A 23684-nucleotide genomic window follows, 5' to 3' on the forward strand; every position below is an offset into this window, starting at 1 on the left:
CACATACCCAGTGAGTGCCTACACTATGCCGGGCCGTGCCTGGAGACAAAATGCTCCCCCACCCCCATGGAGCGCTTTTCCGGTTAAGGCCCACGCCCCTGGCTTTCTTGAAGCCAATGGTGCAAAGGCCTCTGAGGTGCAAGCTGACAAGCACCCCTCTCCAGAGACTTTCCCACCTCCCTCTGGTCACCAGGCCCATAACTAGGATTTAAACCCAAGCCATCCAGCCCGGCCCTGGCTGGGCTCACTGCAGATGAAGCCCCGGCTGGACTTGAGTGGGGACTCACCCACTGGTGTCCATGCTTTGCAGTCGCTGGAACAACGTTTCGGAGAGGCTCGGCCGGCTGGTCTCGGTCGCTCGGGGATTCTCGTTTGAAAGAGGAACCTCCTTGGCCTCACAGGAGCCAGCAGACAGAGGGATGTTTCTCGGGGGCAGCTCGGGTGGAGACACGAGACTTTCTACCGGAGAGAACAGCAGGAAGGCCATTGGTGAGGACATTGTGCATGCAACCTGGCCTTCACTACAGCCCCATGGGGTCCAGGCCACGACACCCACGTTATCGATCTCCATCTGTGTCCCCATGTCCCTCACTGACTCCCTCCTGGAGAGAGAGCCTCTTGCCACAGGGCCCTGGCTAGCACAGTGTCTGCCCCACCTTGGCCATCAGCAAACATCTGCCAGGGCCAGAAGGCCCTGCTCCATTGGAGGGCCTGAAAGGCCTGCAGCGCTGCTGACCTTGGGTGGACTAAGCCAGCAGTGGCAGGCAGGTGAGCAGGATGGGTCTGGCTCTCAGGCTTTCAGGGGCTGAGACAGGTGCCTCACGATGGCTGAGCCCTGGACTGGGCAGAGGCCCAGTTCCCAGAATAGGCCAAAACCACAGGAGGGGACCAGGGGTAAGGAGGCAGGCAGGCCTAGCCACACTGCCCCTCTCCCGCTCTCCCTGGTCCCCTCTCTACAGCCTCTGCCCTTCCTTCTCTCCTCCCCAGACCCTCAGAAACACACAAAACAAAGCAAGGGGGGGTCCCTTCACTCAGAGACATTCAACCAATGACTTGAAGTTGGCCTGGGAGGTGGGAGCCCACCCATCCCCTTTAGGAGAAGGTTCATCCTGTACATACCATGAATGGATAAAGGTCGCTGAGTCCCTCAGGTCCAGAGCTCTGTCTGAGCCTCTTCCCACACATAGCAGCTGCCCCTGGCCCAACCACAATGGTCCCCGGGGGACCTCCTCTTTAGAGAACGGGCCCTTCACTTCCTCTCTCTGGGGTTCTGAAGACAACTAGGAGTCTGCTTTGAGCTGCACGGTCTGGCAGTGCCCTGGGCCCAAGCAGACCTCTTGGATTGCAGGGGCCTCATGTCGCATTGCTCTGGTTCAAGCCGACAACTGGGCGACCTCGTTTGGGGAAGTGAAGCCAGCAGTCATGAGACTGAGGTTCTTTTTTCGGCCCTTACAGAAACTTGTCGGGATCTTCCTCCAGACAGCCGTGCCCAGAGGGGCCCAACTAGCTGGGGTGGGTGGCCCGAGGGGAGTGAGGGTGGTTAGTGTGGAGGACGTTTCTGCAGGACAGCTTCTCAGCATGGCCCTGGGCGCCTGGGGGCAGCTGGGGTAGGCGCGGCCAGGGCGCAGTGCTGGTGAGTGACCTTGGGCTCACAATGGGACAGGTCTGCCCTAGCTCTTCCACAGCCTGACCTTTCTGATTCCAGAGGGCAGCGCTCACTCAGACCAGGGAGGCCAGAAGGGACAGGGCCTGCCTAGGACCCTTTCAGCCTCCATGGAGCTGCGGTCCTTTTGGAAATGAAGAGCTGCACAACCATGAAAAGGGCGTTTCCATGAGAGTGGGAGGAAGCAGGGGGCCCTGGTGGCCCACAAGCCAGCCCACAGGTGAGGGAGAGAAAGGATGCCTGCAGCAAGCCCCCAGAACAAGCAGGAGCCAGGCAAGGGTCTCAGCATCTCTGGAGGAATCTCTCCTCTCTTGGGGGAGAACCTGGGGGACCTGGCAGTCTCCACCTGCTGGAATTCAGGAAGAGCCCTGGGCAACTGAAGGGCCCGGTTAGGTATCTCATGGTTTTCTTTTAGGAATGAAGCCTTTTTTTTTTTCTTTTTTTTAACTTGTATTTTAAGTTCGGGGTACCTGTGCAGGTTTATTACACAGGTAAACTTACGTCATGGGGTTTGTTGTACAGATTATTTCATCATCCTGGTATTAAGCCTAGTACCCAATAGTTATTTCTGATCCTGTCCTTCCTCCCACCCCACCACCCTCAGGTAGGCTCCAGTGTGTGCTGTTCCCTTCTTTGTGTCCATGTATTTTCATCATTTATCTCCTACTTAAGTGAGAACATGTGGTGTTTGGTTTTCTGTTCTTGTGTTTGTTTGCTAAGGATAATGACCTCCAGCTCTATCCATGTTCCTGCAAAGGACATGATCTCATTCTTTTTACTGGCTGCATAGTATTCCTTGGTGTATATGTACCCCATTTTCTTTATCCAGTCTACCACTGATGGGCATTTAGGCTGATTCCATGTCTTTGCTAGTGCAAATAGTGCTGCAATGAACATACGCAGACGTGTCTTTATAACAAAATGATTTCTATTCCCTTAGGTATATTCTCAGTAAATCTTTGAGGGGAAAAGTGGGGCATCCCCAGGTAAACTCCTTCTCTGCAAGACTTTCTCCATCTGACTCTTGCTCTATTGGTCTTTGTCCCTGTGGTGTAAAGGGCACCCTAAGTCTCACATATGTTTTAGGGACTGTATAATTTTTTTTTTTTTTTTTTGAGATGGAGTCTCCCTGTTGCCAGGCTGGAGTGCAGTGCTGCGATCTTGGCTCACTGCAACCTCCACCTCCTGGGTTCAAGCGATTCTCCTGCCTCAGCCTCCCAAGCTGCTGGAACTACAGGCATGTAACGCCACACCTGGCTAATTTTTGTATTTTTAGTAGAGACAGGGTTTCACCACGTTGGCCAGGATAGTCTTGATCTCCTGACCTCGTGATCCACCCACCTCAGTCTCCCAAAGTGTTGGGATTACAAGCATGAGCAACCACACCCAGCTGGGACTGTATATTTTTTTCAACATATTTTTAGGGGTTATATTCCCCCCACCCCCTTTTAATGATGACATAAAGAAACACCTTCCTCATCCTCCCAGTTAAGTGCAAGGGTCTCCTCCTTCACTCTCCTCACAGTGAAATTCAGTGGATTGTAATGATACTAATGACCGTAGCTGCATTTATGGAGTGCTTACTATTAACATGTGCCAGGCTCTGGGTGCTACATTTCTCCACTCATTTGATCCTTAGGATACCGTGAGAGGCAGGTACTATTGCTATTCTCTCTCTCTCTGTCTTTTTAAAGGCCTGTCAAGTGAAGCAGAGGAAGTGGAATCCTTTTACTCTCTCTCTTTCTCTCTCTCTCTCTCTCTTTTTTTTTTTTTTTCTCAGACAAGGTCTCTTTCTGTCACCCAGGCTAGAGTGCAGTGGTGCAATCACGGCTCACTGCAACCTTGAACTCCTGGACTCAAGGACTCCTCCTGCTTCCGCCTCCTGAGTAGCTAAGACTACAGGCCTGAGCCACCATGCCTGAATAAAATTTTTAAAAAGCTTTTTGCAGAGAGAGGGTTGCCTTTGTTGCCCAGGAGGGTCTCAAACTCCTGGCCTCAAGCGATCCTCCCACCTTGGCCTCCCAAAGTTCTGGGGTTACGGGCCTGAGCCAGCAAGCCCAGCCTTATTTTTACTGTTTCTTTAAAGAGAAGTCTGTGATTCAGAGAGGTCAGGTAATTTCCCCAAGGTCACACAGCTAATAAGCTGGGGAGGAGGCATTTTAACCCACGTCTGCCTGACCCCAGAGCCTGTGTTCCTAACTTATCCTTAACCCCCTGCCAACACTCTCCCTCTGATAATAGGACTCACCTAATCTACAAGCACTCAAGGTGGGTGCAGGGCAAGTTCCCAAAAGTACCTCCTGCCGTCCTGTCCCTCCCTCCCTACCTGTGTCCTCCTCAGGGTCGTCGCCTGTGTCCTCTTCCTCCAGCGGCACAGGGTATTGCAGATGGGTCACCAGCCCCATGTTTTCCTTCTTGTAAAACTCGATGAGCTGGTCCAGTTTGGTAAAGAACCTCATGGGGACGCCTTCGGATGCCTGAGGACAGAGCACCCAAACAAACCCACGTGTTAACCAACTAGAATGTCACCCAACCACAGAGGCCACCTGCAGCGGAGACCAGTGAGGCAGAGGGAGTGACTGTGATCCACGAAAAACCCTAGGCTCCTACCCGGGGTGTGTAGCCCTCACGCCCACAACCTCACATCCTGCAACCAGCAGCTGCTAAGGACCCTTCTGCCAAAGGCACACAGAGGATTGTTCCTAAGATCTGTTTTTCTTTCCATTTTTAAAAAAAACTTTTATTTTTAAAAGTATTTTTGGGCCAGGCACGGTGGCTCACACCTGTAATCCTAGCACTTTGGGAGGCCAAGGCAGGTGGATCACCTGAGGTCAGGAGTTTGAGACTAGCCTGGCCAACATGATGAAACCCCATCTCTACTAAAAAAAAGAAGAATACAAAAATTAGACGGGCGTGGTGGCGGGTGCCTGTAATCCCTGCTACTCGGGAGGCTGAGATAGGAGAATCACTTGAACCTGGGAGGCGGAGGTTGCAGTGAGCCGAGATCACGCCACTGCACTCCAGCCTGGGCAACTCAGTCTCAAAATAAATAAAATAAAATAAAATAAAAGTATTTTTATACAAGTAGTATATTTATATTATGGCAAAATTAGAAATATGATTTTTTTTAAATCAGAAATTTGTCTGGGTGCAATGGCTCATGCCAGTAATCCCAGCACTTTGGGAGGCTGAGGTGGGCTGATCACTTGAAGTCAGGAGTTTGAGACCAGTCTGGCCAACATGGTGAAGGCCCGTCTCTACTAAAAACACAAAAATTACCTGGGCTTGGTGGTGCGCACCTAAAATTTCAGCTACTAGGGAGGGGTGAGGCAGGAGAATCGCTTGAACCTGGGAGGTGGAGGTTGCAGTGAGCTAAGATCACACCACTGCACTCCAGCCTGGGCGACAGAGTGGGACCCTATCTCAAAAAAAAAAAAAAAAAAAAAAAAGAAAGAAAGAAAGAAGAGAGAAAGAAAGAAAGAGAGAGAAAGAAAGAAATCACCTGTAATCCCACAACCCCAAGATAGCTATTTTCCACAGTTTAGAATGTGTTTTTCTAGATTTTGTGTGTGTGTTTGGTGGGGAAGTTATTTTTATTTTTTCCTTCACGAAGAACTTTTTTTGAAAAAACACAGGAAAAAATCAATTCCAGCAATTGCTTTGCTTTTATTTTTATTTTTTTATTTGTTATAGTTGTTTTTTATCAAAACTCAGTAAATGATCTACCTGGTTTGTATCTGTTGCTGATAGCAGAGGACCTTGGGGGTAGTTGTGCTCGGCTATTCAAATGCCCTGGGGCAGATCCCCTTTCTGTAAGCCCTGTGGCTCTAGCCTGCAATACCAGGTGGTCCTTGAGCAGCCAGCCCCACCCCTACCTCACCCTTTACCCTCCTGCCAGGCCCTGCCCTCAGGGGCAGCTAAACAGGAGCAAGGGATCAGGCTGTGGGTAGGCACAGGAGAGGCACCCCCTCTGGGTGAGGCCTCCCTGGTCTGGAGGAGCATAGTGCCCCTGGCAACTGCTAAGTGCCTGTGATTCACCATGTCCTCCTAACAGCCACCATGTCAGTGATTTTCAGATTATTTTATTTTATTTTATTTGAGATGGAGTCTCACTCTGTCGCCCAGGCTGGAGTGCAGTGGCACGGTCTCGGTTTACTGCAGCCTCCACCACCTAAGTTCAAGAGATTCTCTGGCCTCAGCCTCCCAAGCAGCTGGGATTACAGTTGTCTGCCACCACACCCAGCTAATTTTTGTCATTTTAGTAGAGACGGGATTTCACCATGTTGACCAGGTTGGTCTCAAACTCCTGATCTCAAGTGATCTGCTCGCCTCAGCCTTCCAAAGTGCTGGGATTACAGGTGTGAGCCACCCACACCCGGCAACGTTCAGGTCATTTTAAAATCAGTTGAAAAGTCGCCATCCTTGGAGTTGGAAGTCAAGGATCTCACCGCTCCTCTGGGGGCTGCCAGCTGCCTTCTTTCTGGAGGAAGGGGACCCATCGCCTGTGGGAAATGAGACCCATAGGCAAGTAGGATGGAGGTTGAAAATCCCACCCTGGTTGGTGAGCGGGCAGCATCTGGCCTGAGCATGGCTGGGCCAAGCAGTGGCCTTCCTGCCTCCAAGTCAGATACGTACTGGGATTGGGATTGATTTGGGTGGGTGGGAGGGTGCCTGAAGGTCTTCAGGATTACCGGTAAGTGGAATCGGGAGAGCAGATGAGGCAGGATGACCCGGACTGGGACAGATTCAGACATCAGGGAGCAGGGTTAGGATTCAGACCTGTTCCCGAGGGCTCGTACCTAGGTGGCTAACTCCAAGTCCTAGTGAGGACACATACACCTCTTTCACTGATCTGCGATTCAGGGCTGTCCATTTGGGCTCTCTCTCTCTTTCCAAGTGTGTTTTTTGTGTGTATATGCATTGTACACATGTATAAGCCTGTGCCTGGGGGTATATGTGTGTGTTTGTGTGTGTATCTTAAGTTAGTTAGTAAATTTATAGAGAGTTTAGCAAAACGGTATCCTAAATTCTTTTCAATAAATTCCCTTGTTTCTACAAAGCCCCATGTTAAGCAATCTCTTTCAAACATTGTTGAACCAGAACTATCTGAGCAGCAGCAGCCGGGCCTTCTATAAAGTAACATGAGTAGGTTCAAAAACCAAAGTGAACAGAATAGCAAAAATAATTTGACACGATACAAGATCTATGAACTCGATTCAGTTAAACCAGTCGTGAAAAGTGTCAGACTGTCAAAAAAGGTACAGCTAATAGATGACAAGCCATTAAGAGCATGGAAAAGGAATATGAAAATACCAAAGAAAGTCAAAGTCGAATGCCTCATGTGTGATTCCAGAAAAGGATTCTCGGCTGGAGGGTATCTGAAGAACGCGTGTTTGAGTGAGCATGTGAGATTCAGGAATTTAAGACGCATCAATGCTAAAACCAAGTAAGGCATGTTATTTTATGCACCGCTAAGAAGCTGAACCACAGACTATGTTACATCCTTGATTATAGACATACGTGACTCTGGAGATGTGAAATCTGAAAGGTGAACATCTTAGACTTGATGACATATGCGGTGTACTAGGAACAAAGCAATTTAAAGCAGTCCCTGTGGACCTGGCGAGGCCACCGCGTGTGCCTGGCCTGCTCCCAGAGGCCAGGGAGCCAGGGTCTGGCAAACCAAGGCTGCTGGCTGCCTGGGTTCCCAGGAAGGGAGAGAATGCAGGGTAGAAGCCAAGCCTCACGGATGGTGGACTGGTAGCAAACTGAAAATGGCCGCTGATAAGTGTGCTAGGGAGGGAGCCTCCCTCCACCTCTCCTCCTCTGAGGGGAAAGCAGCCAGGAAGAGCACAGCAGGTCTACAGAAAGCAGATCCACAGGGGCAGACCCCACCTGAGGGAAAACCTGCTTTGCGCAGTGGGCCCACAGGAAGCACCCTGTGCCCGCAGGCAGCGCATACAGGAGACGGCGAAGGCGGGGCACCAACCAGGCAAAGGCAGGTGTCCCTGGAGAAAATGTCCGGGAAGGTGTCCTCATGAGGCTTTGCTCTTGGCCCTAAGCTTTGACATGGATAACAGAGAACTTACATTCAAAGCACATTCTAGAACAGGAAGAGAAAGGATCAGAGCCCAAGACAGGGATGAGAGAAGCTACAGAGCCGGCCCAGACAGGGGAGGGGCGGGGAGCTTGGTCTAGACATGTGGGTGGTGAGGAGCATGGTCTAGCCTCAGTGTGTGCAGTGCAAAGAGGAGTAGCCCACCCATGGTTTTGCATTCTGAGCCTGGACCCAGAAAGGTCCTGCATCAGGGTGTGATGGCCAAGGGGACAGGGCAGAGTGGCCGGTGGGGGGGATGGGTCCGTTTGAAGGGCGACCATGCCTGGGTGTGACCTACCAATCTCCACCCAGTCAAAGCCAGGAGGGGCTTCCAGGTGGACAGTGTACTGACATCCACAGGCCAGCAGGAGCAGGGGGGACCTGCAGGGACAGGCCTGGGGGTTCCCACCTGCAGCAGGTCAAGCCCATACCCGCCCAGCCGTGCGCCCATAGTCAGGACAGGTCTGCTCACGGCTGTGCCATCCCCAGACTGTGCAGGGCCTGGCAATTGGAGCAGCAATTAGTGGTTCGATGGATTTGCTGCCTTGGGTCAGGATGACAGACAAGAATTGGAGCCAGGAGGAGGGATGGTCAGGGAGGGCCTTCCATGGGTCTGGGACTGGGGATGCAGAGAAACGGTGGCAAGCAGGGGAGCTGCTCTCACTCACACCCCCCAGCACATCGCCAAAGGTGGTGCCTTTTCAGCAATTGTAAAAGGCAAAACGTGAACAAGGTGTCATGTGTGTTTTTCATGTGCATGGTCCAAAGTCCCGGCAGGAGGCAGATGTCTCATTAAATGCGAGAACTTAGGGAGAATGTAGGGACAGGGCATCAGGATACCAATAAGAGGCAGTACAGCCCCCGGAACTCGCAGCAGTTACCACTCTAGGAAGATCACAGGCAAGAAGCAGGTGCTGGAACCCAGAGGGGGCTCCCCAGCAGGCGCTGTGGCCTCTCGTGGAGCTGACCATGGAGACCTTACAGGATGAGGGCAGGGCAATAGTTCCCCACCCCCACCCCCCAACCTTCCTCTCATCTGGCTGCGGCTCCCATTGGCCAAACCAAGTGAGAAAGCAGGGGGCAGGGAAGCGAATGAATTGGGGAGCAAATGGAAGACGCTCAGCACGTGAAGGCCACGGTGAAAAGGTGCCCAAGGAGACAGAGGGAAAGCAAGTGCCTGCGTCTCCCCATGAGGTGTCCAGGCTCGGATCGGGAGGTTAGCACCAGCCACACTTCTGACCAAGAAGGGGGCTGCCCTTAGTTCCTAACGGCCCAGGCTGCCAGACTTCGTTCCTCATTCCACAGCGGCCGCCTTCCTGAAAAGAGTTGTTAGGTCATTTTGAAACAGAGAAGGGAACCGTGAAGGCCCAAGTCAGCTGGGACACGATCCCCGTAGTGGTTACTGGTGGCCCCCAGTGATGCCCTCGGACGTGTGGATTTCTGCCGTGGCCACTCTCCCTTTTCCCTGGAGTGAACGTCTCCACCCTTTAGCAGGTAACTAGAGCACAACACAGGAAGCCTGATTTTGAACAAAACCAAGAGCAGCATTGCCTTATTTAAGAAGGCTTGTTAAATGATGACATCTCGGCCGGGCGCGGTGGCTCACGCCTGTAATCCCAGCACTTTGGGAGGCCAAGGCGGGTGGATCACGAGGTCAGGAGTTCAAGACCAGCCTGGCCAACATGGTAAAACCCCATCTCTACTAAAAATAGAAAAATTAGCCAGGCGCAGTGGCAGGTGCCTGTAATCCCAGCTACTCGGGAGGCTGAGGCAGGAGAATTGCTTGAACCCAAGTGGCAGTGGTTTCCGTGAGCCAAGATTGAGCCACTGCATTCCAGCCTGGGCGACAGAGTGAGACTCTGTCTCAAAGAAAAAAAAAAATTATGGGGTCTCACAGACACAGTCTCTCACACGTGTAATCCCAGCACTTTCAGAGGCCGAGGTGGATGGCTTGCTTGAGCCTAGGAGATGGAGACCAGCTTGGGCAACATGATGAAACCCTGTCTCTACAAAAAATACAAATACTAGCCAGATGTAGTGGTGCACACCTGTAGTCCCAGCTACTTGAGAGGCTGAGGTGGGAGGATTGCTTGAACATAGGAGGTGGAGGTTGCAGTGAGCCACAATTGCACCATTGCACTTGCTCTGGGTGACAGAGCAAGACCCTGTCTCAAAAAAAAAGAAAAGAAATATATATATATATTTTAAATGGAAGAGCATATATATATATGTGTATGTGTGTGTGTGTGTGTGCATGTATATATATATACGTGTGTGTGTGTATATATGTGTGTGTGTGTATATATATATATATATATATATATGTGACATCTCAGGCTCAGAGTAGCCTTCCCTTCAGGGCTTTCTGGATCAGCAGAATGGACATGAATTTGTGCTTATAGCCAAGAGTCAAACAGAAAAAACAAACAAAAAAAACATGGTAGGGGTTAGTTCAGATTGTGAAACAAAAGCCTCTTCTCCTGCCTCCCATTATAATTTCTAGGTCTGTAGAAAGTTCTGGGTGACTTCCAGCAGGATCATTTTTACAGAATCTCTGCAGAGTGCTCCCCACCAAGCCCAGCTTAGAATCAGCAGCTCACTCTGCGTCATGTCATGGTTGCTGTGCCTGCCTTCCCCACAAGCTCATAAGTGGTTGAAGGAAAGGAACCCTGCTCGGCTCAGCCTCATAGTCCCCAAGTCTCCTTGCAGAGGAGGTTGGCTGGAAACATAATGACATAATGAGAGCCTCCACCACTGTGTTGAGGTGTGTGTGCATTGCAGAAAATGGACCTCTCCATTGAAGAAAGGTGTTGAGGAACCAGAGATGTGGATTGCCAAGCTGGGCCTTGCAGGGAGAGAGGCACCTTTGTCCGATTGCTTGGCACTTGAGCTCACTCGGGTAGCAATACTCCTGGGGAAGGTACAGGGCAAGGGGAGAGGGGCTGCCTCTGGCCCTCGGGTTCAGGATAAGAAGGGCACCGGGGTCTTTAAAACAAAGAACGGCTGGTGTCCAGACTGCTGGAGGCTCAGGGCTGCACATGCTGAGAAGTGCTGCATTTCCAGAAACAGTTCCTGGGCTGTGACTTTGCAACACCATCCAGGAAAGTCACACCTTCCAGGAAAGTCATTGCACAGGCTAAAATTTCCCAGGGGGTAATTTTAACTTTAGCACTGTTTGTTGTCTCTAAATGAGGCGTAAAAGAGGACTAGGCACAGAGGAAGGCCATGCAGGCAGAGCAGGAGCCCCGGGGTGCTGGGAACCCCCTGCAAGGCTCTTCTAGGCTTCGTTTTAAATGGAAGAGCATATAGAATGATTGTGGAGATTTTACCAATGGTGGGACAGTATTAAGAACTGGGAAACAGCCAGGCGCGGTGGCTCACACCTGTAATCCCAGCACTTTGGGAGGCTGAGGTGGGTGGATCACCTGAGGTCAGGAGTTTGAAACCAGCCAACATGGTGAAACCTCATCTCTACTGAAAATACAAAATTAGACAGGCGTGGTGGCACATGCCTGTAATCCCAGATACTTGGGAGGCTGAGGCAGGAGAATCACTTGAACCTGGGAGGCGGAGGTTGTGGTGAGCCGAGATTGCGCCACTGCATTCCAGTTTGGGCAACAAGAGCGAAACGCCATCTAAAAAAAAAAAAAGTGGGAACCAAACCAAACCAAACACCCTGCTCAGGTGCTCCCTGCACCGAAGCGTTTGTTTCAAGTTAGATGAGAAAGCCACTAGAGAGGACAGTGAAAACGCCACTCGGCTGTGGCGGAGAGAATGGTGTGGGTTTGCAGGGTGGCTGCTGTTTTTGTTACTTCCATTTCCCAGTGGGGAGACTCCCTGCCTGTTGAGGCTGGGAAGTTTCTGAAGGCCACAGAGGCAGACCTGGATTCAGTCCAGGTCTCAGAGCCCACTGACCCAGGCACCCACACGTCCCAAGGCTGAATGAAGGTCAGTGTGGAGTCTGACTGTTCAGGCTGAGCCTTTGGGTTCTGGAAGGCGACCTCCTGCTGCGTTTGCCCTGCTCTGAGTCAGCTCATCTGAAGGAAAGGCTGGACGCAGCCTCCTGTCCAGCTCTCACTAGGGGTGGGGCCACCTCCTCCTGGCCTGGCCTCTCCCCTCTCTGCAACCCCTGAAATGCTTTCCTGTACTTCTCTCCTGCCCTCAGGATGGTCTCAACCTTTAACCGCCTCCTCTCCCCCAAATCTAAGAATTACAGAGCCCCACGTGGGTGAAGAGGTGAGAGAGAAAGAAAGGCCAGAGCATGGGTCTCTTGGGCCCTTGGGGCCTGGCAGAGTTTGAGTTTTGTCCTAAGAGTGGTTTGGAGACACTAAAGGCAATTAAAAGCTGGTGTGTGTGTGATGTGATCAGATTTACATTTTAGAACTATCACCTTGACGGTGTGGACGCTGGGGGTCCAAGCAACCGCACTCCAGTGCTTGAATTAGGGAGATGCAGCAGCAGGAGAGAGGCAAGGATGGAGCTGGAACCAGATTAGCCCATCAAACAGGGCATGGTCGGCGAGCGAGAGCCAGGGAGGGTGGCCCTAGATCTCTGGCTGCAGTAACTTGGTTGGTGTTGGTGATATTTAATGAGATAGGAAAAGTGGGCAGTGTGGGGGAGGGGGAGGACAGATTTGGGAAGAGCTTTCGAGGCCTCCATCAGACCCAGGAATCCCTCTTCAGCCACATGGCTTTGAATGGACTCCAAAATGTGCATTCTTAAAAAAACAATAATTGAATGTGGCTTTTGTTAAGAGAAAAAAAAATGCAAACAAAACAAAAACAAAACAATCAGCTCTTCCTCTTCCCTCCCTTCTCTTTTTTTTAAAAACATTTTATTGGTTCCTTTCCTTTCCCTTCCTTTGAAGTGTCCAGGGCCAGCAGGCCTCGGACCTGGGGCCAAGGAGGTGGTCAGGATGCAGCAGGCTGCAGAGCCAGTGGGGATGAGGTTGCAGCTGGGATAAAGATGTGACCAGGGCCTTAGAAGTCTGCACAGCCAGAACCAAGGAGGTGGTGGCGTCAGGCGAGCAGCAGAGCCAGAAGCAGGGTATATATAGGGGAATACGCAGGTAATCCAAGAAAGGGATTACTCTTCCTGGGGGTAATACAGGGGGAAGAAGCAGGGACCAGGCTTCTCACTATCAGAGAAAGGAACTACAAACACAGAAAGGAGAAAGGTCCCATGGCTGTGGAGCATTGAATTGGAATGGGAAGTGTCTGCAAGAACTCGGGCTTTTAAGATACACAGGTAAATACTGGTCGGGTGCAGTGGCTCACATCTGTAATCCCAGCACTTTGGGAAACCGAGGTGAGTGGATCACCTGAGGTCCCAAGTTCGAGACCAGCCTGGCCAACATGGTGAAACCCTGTCTCTACTAAAAATACAAAAATGAGCCAGGCATGGTGGCAGATGCCTGTAATTTCAGCTACTTGGGAGGCTGAAGCAGGAGAATTGCCAGAAACCAGGAGGCAGAGGTTGCAGTAAGCTGAGATCATACCACTGCACTCCAGCCTAGGTAACAAAGTGAGATTCTGTATTTACAAAAAATATATGTAGATAGATAGATAAATACAGGTGTATGAATGAGTATGTGCACACACGTATTTCCTGACTTTGTCTGCTGGGAGGGCCCACAACACTCCAACAGCAATGAGCACACCTGCTGCTCAGATCTTGGCTGCTAAATGTCATTCTCCATGAAAGACAGCCAGCGCTCCTTGAGAAATGGCTGATTCTAGCAGCCTTTGAATCGAGGCCAAGAAGATCTAATGAGTACCTGCAACATCTGTTGCCCCAGAAAGCAAGAAAATGCTAAAATAATGATAGGGATTTGTCAAAAAGATACAGGAACCAGGAGCCAACTGAAGGAACAGTTGAAAGGTGCATCTAGCACAAGTCAAACATCAAAATGAATAATAAAAATAATTATAGTCCATCAAATAAAATAGGGATTCGTGAGTCTATACTGTAAGGCAGAAGGGAAGGCTCCTCCCCACAGTGGAATGCCAATCAATAACTGTCAAAGCAACAACAGAAACAGTCCCCATCTGGCAATCATCATAGTAATGACTGATTCAGGCAAGAATCATCAATACGTGCTAAACAAGGTGGGTGAGAGTTTGAGGAAAAATGTTATTACATTGTTCTTTTTCTTTTTTTTTCCCAAGACAGGGTCTCATTCTGTTGTCCAGGCTGGAGTGCAGTGGAGTGATCACGGCTCACGACAGCCTCGAACTCACAGACTCTACGATGCTCCCACCTCAGCCCCCCAGGTACCTGAGACTCTAGGCACGCATCACCACATTTCGCTAATTTTTTTGTGTTTTTGTAGAGACAGAATTTTGCCACATTGCCCAGGCTGGTCTCAAACTCCTGGACTCAGATGATTTGCCCATCTCGGTCTCCCAAAGTGCTAGAATTACAGGCGTGAGCCACTGTGCCTGGCCTTAAATTGTTATTAAAAGCAAAAACTAGTAACTTTACAATCCTTATTGTAACCTGGCAGACACCAGCTTAACCAAGTGTCCAGTGTTAAGTTCTGCAGTAACAGCAAAGCGCCATTGTGCCCCCTGAGATGGGTACACAGAAGACACAGCACTGCTGCTATACACTCCAGCAGAGAACCTGGGCCACGACATGTGGAGACACCTGAAAACCCAAAATTGAAGGACAGCCTACAAAATTATTAGCCTATTCTATTGAAAAATGCCAAGGTCACGAAAGACAAGAAAAGGCAAGGAACCGTGCCCAACTAAAGGACACTGAAGGGATATGACAATTACATGTAACTCATCGTCCTGGACTAAGCCTCAGCCCAGAAGGGGGAGATTGTGTGTGTGTGTGTGTGTGTGTGTGTGTGTGTGTAAAAGTTATACATAACTTCCATAAATATGTAAATAATGATGTACATATTGTTATTGAGACAAAAACGTTTGAACAAGGGGTCTAAGAATTAGATGGTGGTATTTTATTGATGTTAATTTCCTGATTTTTGCTGGCTGAATGTGCTTACAAAGGAGAGTCTTTATCACTTAGGAAAAACACATTGATATATTTAGGGACAATGGGGCATTGTCAGCAACTTGTCAATAATTCAGAAAAATGATAACAGTAATATGAGTGAAATGATGATAAATGGTATGCTAAAACATTAATTGGGGAAAGCAGAGGGTATACAGGAATTCTTTGCACCATTCTTGAACAATGTTTTGTAAGTCAAATTATTATTATTTTTTAAATAACCACTTTTTTCTTTTTCTTTTCTTTTCTTTTCTTTTTTTTTTGAGAGATAGAGTCTCACTGTGTCACCCAGGCTGGAGTGCAGTGGTGCAATCTTGGCTCACTGCTCTGCCTCCCGAGTTCAAGCTATTCTCCTGCCTCAGCTTCCCAAGTAGCTGGGACTACAGGCATGTGCCACCACGCCCAGCTAAATTCTGTATTTTTTAGTAGAGATGCGGTTTCACTATATGTTGACCAGGCTGGTCTTGAACTCCTGACCTCAGGTGATCCACCTGCCTCAGCTTCCCAAAGTGATGGGATTACAGGAGTCAGCCATTGTGCCCGGCCTAAATAACCACTTTTTGAGCTAAACACTGTAATAGTTTGTTGAAAATCAGCCTATGTAACCCAGCTCATGTAATCGGTACGAGCGTGCATACACGCATGCACACACACACAAAGCACAGTGAGGCTGGAGAGCATCTTGTCGCTGGGCGCAGTGGCTCATGCCTACAATCCCAGCCCTTCGGGACACTGAGGTGGGAGGATCGCTTAAGCCCAGGAGTTGGAGACCAGCCTGGGCAACATAATGAGAACTCGTCTCTATTAAAAAAAAAAAAAAAAAAAAAAAAAAAAATTAGACCAGGCACGGTGGCTCACACCTGTAATCCCAGCACTTTGGGAGGCCGAGGCCAGTAAATCATTTGAGGTCAGGAGCTCAAGACCAGCCTGGTCAACATGCTGAAACCCTGTCTCTACTACAAATACAAAAAAAATTAGTCAGGCATGGTGGTGTGTACCTGTAATCCCAGCTACTCAGGAGGCTGAGGCATGACAATTGCTTGAACCTGGGAGGTGGAGGCTGCAGTGAGCAGAGACCATGCCACTGCACTCCAGTCTGGGTGACAGTGACACTGTCTCAAAAAAAAAAAAAAAAAAAAAAGCTAAGCATGGTGGCATACGCTTATAGTCTCAGTTACTTGGGAGGCTGAGATGGGAGAATCCCTTGAGCCAGAGAAATGCAGATTGCAGTAAACCAAGATTGTGCTACTACATTCCAGCTTGGGCAACAGAATGAGACCCTGTCTCAAAAAAAAGACTGGTGGGCGCGGTGGCTCATGCCTGTAGTCCCAGCACTTGCGGAGGCCAAGGCAGGTGGATCACGAGGTCAGGAGTTCGAGACCAGCCTGGCCAACATGGTGAAATCCCATCTCTACTAAAGATACAAAAAAAATCAGCTGGGCATGGTGACAGGTGCCTGTAATTCCAGCTGCTCGGGAGGCTGAGGCAGGAGAATTGCTTGAACCTGGGAGGTAGAGGTTGCAGTGAGCCGAGATTGCACCATTGTACTCCAACCTGGGCAACAGGGCGATATTCCATCTCAACAACAACAACAAAAAAAAAAAAAAAAAAAAAAAAAGAAGAAGAAGAAATCATCTTGCCTAAAAGTGTCTATTTTTATCATACAAAAACATTCCTGGTCTATATACTTCTAAAGGTTTCTGTACGAAAGCTACAAATACAATGGAAACAGCTACAATGCCCAAATAGTTGCAACAATGCTCACACCAATAATAAAAAGGTCAATTACGAGAACCAGAGTCACACAGCAGCGTGCATAGATGAGGGTGAGGTGACCGCAACAGCCCATGACGAGCATTGTGGTGAGTGCAGGCAGTCCCTTTGTTCTTCTTAGCTCTCTCAACTGATGCGTATGTTATGGGACTGGCCAGAGGGGAGGGGCTGCACTCTCCAGCAGCACAAACGTGTCTTGGCTGGGGCTGTAGGATGGAGGCGGATGGGCCATGTGCATTGGCATGGCAAAGCTAGGCTCCTGCAAGTTTCCATCCACAGATGAGCAAGGCAGGTCTCATTTTGTGACCAGGAGAGGGAGGTGGTCTGGCTGGGAGAGGGAGGGCAGAAGAATGGGAGTAGATAGGATATAGCTTCTGTTCTCTCCCACAACCCATGGCTTGATTTAGCTTCTGGAATGACTGAGCAACAGACAGAGACTGATGGTGTGCCCTCCTGGGGCAAGGTTTTATGGGTCTCTAGGTACAAACCAAAGCCTAGCACCAGGCGGGGGCTGTCCCTCTCTGCCATGCAGAAGCTGGAAGACTGTGGATGCGTAGCTTTAGCACCTGGCACAGAGCCCTAGGCTGGGACAGTGTTCTCGTGGTACTGGGGGCAGTGCTTGCCAGAGACCTGCACATTAGGACCTGGCAAAGGAGGAAGGAACGGTGCCCCGTGCTGCCCTGGGAAGGAGCAGAGAGGGGCTCCTTGAGGGCATCTCAGAAATACTTGTGGAAACTTTCAAGGGGGCAAATTTCTGGTAGTCAGGCTGCAGGGCATTTGAGCTGGCACATCTCACAAAGATGGCCTGATCTTGTGGGTTCTTGGTGCTTGGAAGGCTGTGAGCTGTGACCGGCACTTCGAGGGAGAGAAAGGAGGCAATATCGCAAGACATCATCTCGATTAAATAAAAGAAAAAAGAATGGATGTTGATTGATCATCGGATGTGGAAGGAAGTGGGCCAGATGCACTCACATATGTGATCTAATTTATATTTTATCTAATAGTGCAGGTGGGTTTGATATCTCCAGCTTACAGATGGGGAAACTGAGCCTCAGAGAGGCTGAGCGGTCAGAGATGTTGTCAGAAGAGCAGCATCCCAGGGGACATCTCAAGATGAGAGAAATGAGAGAGGGGGTGGAGGTGGTGGATGGGGGACCACCAGACTCTCTGGCTAGATGATAGTGAGATCCAGGAGGAGGACAGGCACAGAGCCAGGGGCTGCCATCCCAGGGTGGAGAAGGCAGTCAGAGACGCTGCGGCAGATGCAAGCCACTCAGGCTCAGCGGGTGGGTAGGGTGGTGTGGAACCTGGCATTTGGGGAGTCCACCTCCTGGAGGACAGCAGGTCGGCCTGCCGGGGCTATGGCGGACTGAGAGGTGGGAGGGGGGAAGCTGGCACTTGCTATCTTTGGGCACAGTCCAGCCTCCACTGGCCTCTCCCAGGCATGGTGCCAAACCACATGACTGGAGACTTGAAAAGGGTAAAAGCCAAGCCAGTCTCAGTCAGAATCTCAGTGTGCAGAAGGGAGTGACATGGCGGTACTGGGGAAGAGGCCTAAGCTTAAGGGAAGGAAAGTGAAGACAGAGCCCAAGCACTCACCCTGCCTCCACCCACCCACCAGCTGGGGCCAGCGGGGACATCATGACTCCCACCCCAGACACCTGGCTCTTCCCAGCTCCCAGCGAGCACCAGGTTGCAACTCCTCCCCCAGGCCCTTGCTGTCCAGGGATGGGGGGCCCTGGCACTGATGGAGCTGGATTCTGTCTTCTCCCAACGACTTCATTCCAACTAGCCCCAACTTCCTGAAGCTAAGTTCTTCGACATTCATCTTGCCTTGTTTTGGGCAGACTTCCCAGAACGACCTGGCATGGGCTTTGCCCCACTCCCCAGTAGTCTCTGCACTCCCTTCTAAATCACCCCTTTCTCTGAATTCAGAGCCAACACCCCCTTTGCTGAGAAAGACCTGAGCCTGTTACCTCAGACAACTGCCCTTGGGCACTGGAGCCACCTTGCCCGTGGGGAGGTCTAGGAGAAACCTGGGAGGTCTCCATTCCCTGTGCCCACCCAAGATAGCCAACGGGGCCCTGGAGTACATATGTAAAAGCCCAGTTTCTTGCCTCCCTGCAGGACAAACTTGGAGGTGTAATTTACACTCCACAGCTCCTTGTGTGACCAGGCCGTTCTCCCCAGGCTGGGTCCCTGCCAACCCCATGCCTACCTACCAGCAGCCCTGCCTACCGCACCCTCTGCGGGGGAAACCCTCATGCCAGGTCAACTCTCAGACAGGGGCATTCACTTAGGCCTTATCCCCCATGAGCTGGGATTCCCACTGGGATGTTGAGATCATCAGATCCCCAAATCTCTGCCATTCACTCCCCAGTATCTGTGCCATGGGAGTCAGGCCCATGCTTTCCTTGAAAACTAAAGCAGCTTAGAAAGTGCTTTGAACCCCTCACATCAAAGGAGCTCAGGATGGAGGGCTGGAAAATGGACAGCTTTGGCTGATACTGAAACGACAGCTCTGAAGTCTCTGTTAGTGTCACCAGGATCAGAGCAAGGGGACGAGGATGGCAATGCTGTCTATCAGCAGGTGCTCTGGGTATCTGGATGGTGGAACCCTCATCTGGGAACCTCAGGCCCACAATTAAGACTCCAGGATAGGATGTGTCCTTGGTCACTAGTCACAGCTGACAGCTAGACACTGTTCCTCATGCCTGGCATCACAGTGAGCTTCTCAGTTCACTATGGGAAAGGTTTCTGCACTTTCTCCAAGAGCTCAGTGCAGTGGAGAAGCTCAGAGGAGGAGGAGCGGTGCTATGGCAGAGGGGCCCTTCCCTGCTGCAGGACTTTGCAGCCACGTCCTTCATCATGGGGCCTTGTAGCATCTTGCACTAGAGTGTGACGAATCTGTGTCTCTGCTCCACTGATGCTGGGCTTGGTCACATGACTTTGACCAAAGCAATGTGGGCAAAAGCACCAGTTTTGAACTGAGGGCTTCAAGGGCGCATTGGGTTTCTACTCCCCCTCCTGGGCCCCTGCAATTTGCCATAAGAAAGGATGGCCAGGAAAACTCCAGCCCTTCAGCCTGGCCCAGGAATGAGGATGTTAGGCACAGACCTGGACATGATTAGAAACCTGGAGTCCAGCCTGGTCTAGTTGAGTCCAAGAGAGCCCAGCTAGATTAGCCAACCACAGCAGACCTGCAGACCCAGGAGTGGAAAATCAATGTTTGCTGTCATTAAGTATTGAGATGTGAGGCTGTTTGTTATGCAGCAAACACTGGCAGATACAAGTGTGGTGGGAAAAATAAACTTTCCCCCAGGGTTTTCCTCTTATTGAACCTTCATGCCATACTTATCTTCATTAACCCATGGGGAAACTGAGGCTGTGAGAGATAAGGCAACTTGTCCAATGTCACACAACTTGTTTTATCATCATTATCTGCCAATAGGGACAAATCATCAAGTTTCACATGCTCATTCCCATAGCGACTGCTTTCTGACCTCCCAGAGGCCACCATCCCTTCATCTCATCCCCTGTGCAGGCCTTCAGGCCCCTTTGGACCCCACCATCTCTCCAGCAAGCCAGAACCTCACTGTGGTCCCCCAGAGCCACTCTCTCCACGGCACCCTCCACTCCCTGGCAGCCTGTCCTCCTGTGGCCCCTGTCCTCAAAGCTACGCGTCAAGATCAGCTCCACGATCACCTGCTGCCCTGGGCAGGGCTGGAGGAAAGCAGAGCTGGTGATGTAGCAGCCAGCAGGCGGCCCGCACGTGGTCACTACCCTCTTACCCTTCTGCTCCCCGCAGCTCCCCTCCCCGCTGGCTCGGCCCCCGGCATCAGGAACCAACACAGACCCAGGTCCTGCCTACAGTCCAGTGAAGGAGCAAGACACAGAACCATAAACAGCTAAGAAAATATGACCAGGTGCAGAGGCTTGTGAAGAGAAGACAGTGGCTCGGGAGGGTGTTCCGGGAGACTCAGCCTGGTGGGTGAGGGAAGGATTCACCAAAGACACTACTGTGCAGCTGAGATGCTCCTACTTCAGGTGAGTAGGAGGTGGTGGGGCAAAGAGACAGGGAGCATCCTGGCAGGCCAAGGGGAGTGGTGCTGGCAAAGCACAAGTGTAGACAGAGATGACGGTTTCCAGCCATAGCCAGGTTCTTAGAGAGAGAACAGCTGCTGTCCTACCCAGTTCCCTGGGACCCCTTGACCGGACCCCCTGCTCCCATCCCCACTTCTGGGGGCTCTGTTTTTTTGCTGCGAAAGACCTAAGCCTGGTGCCTCAGATGACTGCCCTTGGGCACTAGAACCACCTCACTCATGGGGAGATCCAGGAGAAACCTGGGCGGTCCTCATTCCCTATCCCCACCCAGGAGAGACAGTGGGGGCCTGGAGCACATGTGCAAAAGCCCAGTTTCTTGCCTCCCTGTGGGAAACATTTGGAGGTGTAATTTATGCTCCACAGCTCCTGTGAGATCAGGCCAGAGCTGAGACTTCACTTGAAACCACACCTGGCTTCTCCCCCTTCCCTGTCCTTTGTCCCCCACTCCCTTACTGGTTTCTCCTGGGAGCCCTTCTTTCATAAATTACTGGTACCAAGGCCTAGTATCTGCTTCTGGAAGAACTTGACCTATGGCAATCAACTCTCAAAATCAATCCTTGTCCTTGTCCATCTCAAGCCTGTCCTCAACGGCTGACCAAAGGATTTACCCTCAAGTCCTCAACTCAATGCCTCTCAGCACTGGCAAAGAATTTGGACCCCCTACTTTATAGAAGAACTGATCAGACATGAAAACCTTAGTTTCCTCTTCCTCTTCCTCTTCTTCCCCAACCCATGGCTCATGAGGACCATGACCACCCCTCCCAGTGCCCACCCCCCATGGCTTCAGCACACTTCTGACCTTACCTTCTGTTTGCCCTGATCAGTCCCAAATCCTGCTCTTCAGCAGGGCCTCTGTCCGGTGAGTTCCTGAACCAGCTAGAGGGGATACCATGTGCCCTAAGTGCAACTGAGCATGCACAGAAGCTCCAGCATTGAGGACGAAATGCATTGTGCATTTACCTCGGTGTTGGGAATGAATGAAGAAAAGGATGAATATTTTTTGATTACTCAAACAGCTTCACTTAAGTTCCTGTTAGTCCCCCATTTTATAGATAAAGAAATGGGGCAAGGCAGGCAGATCACTTGAAGTTGAGAGTTTAAGACCAGCCTGGCCAGCATGATGAAATCCCATCTCCACTAAAAATACAAAAATTAGCCAGGTGTGGTGGTGTGCACCTGTAATCCCAGCTACTCGAGAGCCTGAGGCAGGAGAATCGCTTGAACCTGGGAGGTGGAGGTTGCAGTAAGCCAAGATCACACTACTGCACTCCAGCCTGGGCAACAGAGCAAGACTCTATCTCAGAAAAAAAAAAAAAATAGGCAGGGCATGGTGGCTCATGCCTGTAATCCCAGCACTTTGGGAGGCTGAGGTAGGTGGATCATTTGAGGTCAGGAGTTCGAGACCAGCCTGGCCAAAGTGGTGAAACCCCGTCTCTACTAAAAATACAAAAATTAGCCAGGCATGGTGGCACACGCCTGTAATCCCAGCTACTCGGGAGGCTGAGGCAAGAGAATTGCTTGAACCTGCGAAGCGGAGGTTGTGGTGAGCCAAGATGGTGCCACTGTACTCCAGCCTGGGTGACAGAGCAAGTCTCTGTCTCAAAAAAAAAAAAAAAAAAAGAACTACTCTTCTGAGAGAAGACCCTAGCCCTGGGCAGATCACCCCCTCGGCAGGCAGCCAGGATACAGAAGGGCCAAGTGACTTTCCCTGGAAGTGGCAGAGGCAGGACTTGAACCCAGATCTCAGGTTCCTTCCTCTAAGTTCTATGCTCCTAGACTCTGAAAGATTGCCGTTCTCCTATCTCTCTGTCTGTGTGTTCTGGTGCCTTTGGCATGAGGCAAGCCTGTCTTAAACTCCATCCCAAGGGCCTAGTTACTGATGGATATTGTGTATTGCAAAGCCCTCCCTTCCTCCCTCAGCATCTGTGCTGGATAGAGAAAGCCAGGAATATAGACCAGGACTGCCATTGTGGAGAATAATCAGGTACAATTTAGGCAAATTAAATATGAGCGTATCCTATGACCCAGCAACTTCACTCCTGGGCATATACCCCAGGGCTCACTTTGACAGCCCACCTATATGAGTTGTCATTCTTTGTGCGGCAGAGATTTGCAGGGAACCTGGATGCCCATCACTGGGAGAGTGGATAAGTATGGTCAAGGAGAGTGGATAAATGTGGTCAAGGCATACATGGGGTGTTTTGCAGCAGCCAGAAGCAGGAGCTTGCTGTGCACGCAGCAGCATGGAAGAATCTTACAAAGATCTTTTGGTGAAAAGGGGGAACACAGAATGAAAGCTATGATATCTAATCAGTCAATTTAAAATGCATGCACCCAAAACAACAATACATGTTTTGTAAGAACATATTCAAATAAAAAGACACCCACTCAAATGGTTTCCTAGGAAGGGGAGGGTTATACAAGTACAACATGGGGACAGAAGGGATTAAAACAGTTTGTGAAGACATGGCTTTGTAGTGAGAAGGCGCTGTGGTTTTCATCACAGAGCCTGACTGTGAAAGACTGGTTCTTAGCTCTGCTGTGGCCTCTCTGATTTGAGCTGAATTAATTGCCAAAACATTCTGTGCCTCAGGTTCTTCCTCTCATTCCGGCCCATGGGGAAAATCACGAAATCTGAAGCTTGGTGTGAGTGAAGCAGGCAAGGTGTGAGACACTAGGGAGAGGCGGGGACTGGGGCACATGGGGGAAATACCCCTTCAAAGGCAGCCGCTTCCAGTTAGCTCCAGTTATAGCCTCATGGGGTAAAACAGGCCTTGGGTGCTAGAATTTTAAATTTTTCAGAAGATAAAAGTCCAGATTCTTAGATGAAAACTCAGATTTTTTAATGTTTGTAACTAAGTTTTAAAACACCATGTCAGCTACAAATGTAAATCTTAGCTCCACCACCAACTAGTTGTGCGATCTAGAGTATAGTATTTAACTAAGACCAAACCAGTTTCCTTGCCTGTGAATGAAGATTTGCCCAAGTGGTTTAACGAACTAACAGAGCCCAGGGCATGGCTCCCA

The 23684-nt window shown here is 50.4% G+C and overlaps 1 protein-coding gene across 1 annotated transcript in view; it reads right to left on the reverse strand.

Moving 5' to 3' along the window:
• The window catches only part of INPP5D (inositol polyphosphate-5-phosphatase D), a 153547-nt gene that overhangs the window by 86094 nt on the left and 43769 nt on the right, over nucleotides 1–23684 (reverse strand). The window contains 2 exon segments of the mRNA XM_010353138.2: nucleotides 288–459; nucleotides 3990–4140. Coding sequence (XP_010351440.1) covers nucleotides 288–459; nucleotides 3990–4140 — 323 coding nt within the window.

This window comes from Rhinopithecus roxellana, chromosome 14 (assembly GCF_007565055.1).
Source record: "Rhinopithecus roxellana isolate Shanxi Qingling chromosome 14, ASM756505v1, whole genome shotgun sequence".
Lineage (NCBI taxonomy): Eukaryota > Metazoa > Chordata > Mammalia > Primates > Cercopithecidae > Rhinopithecus > Rhinopithecus roxellana.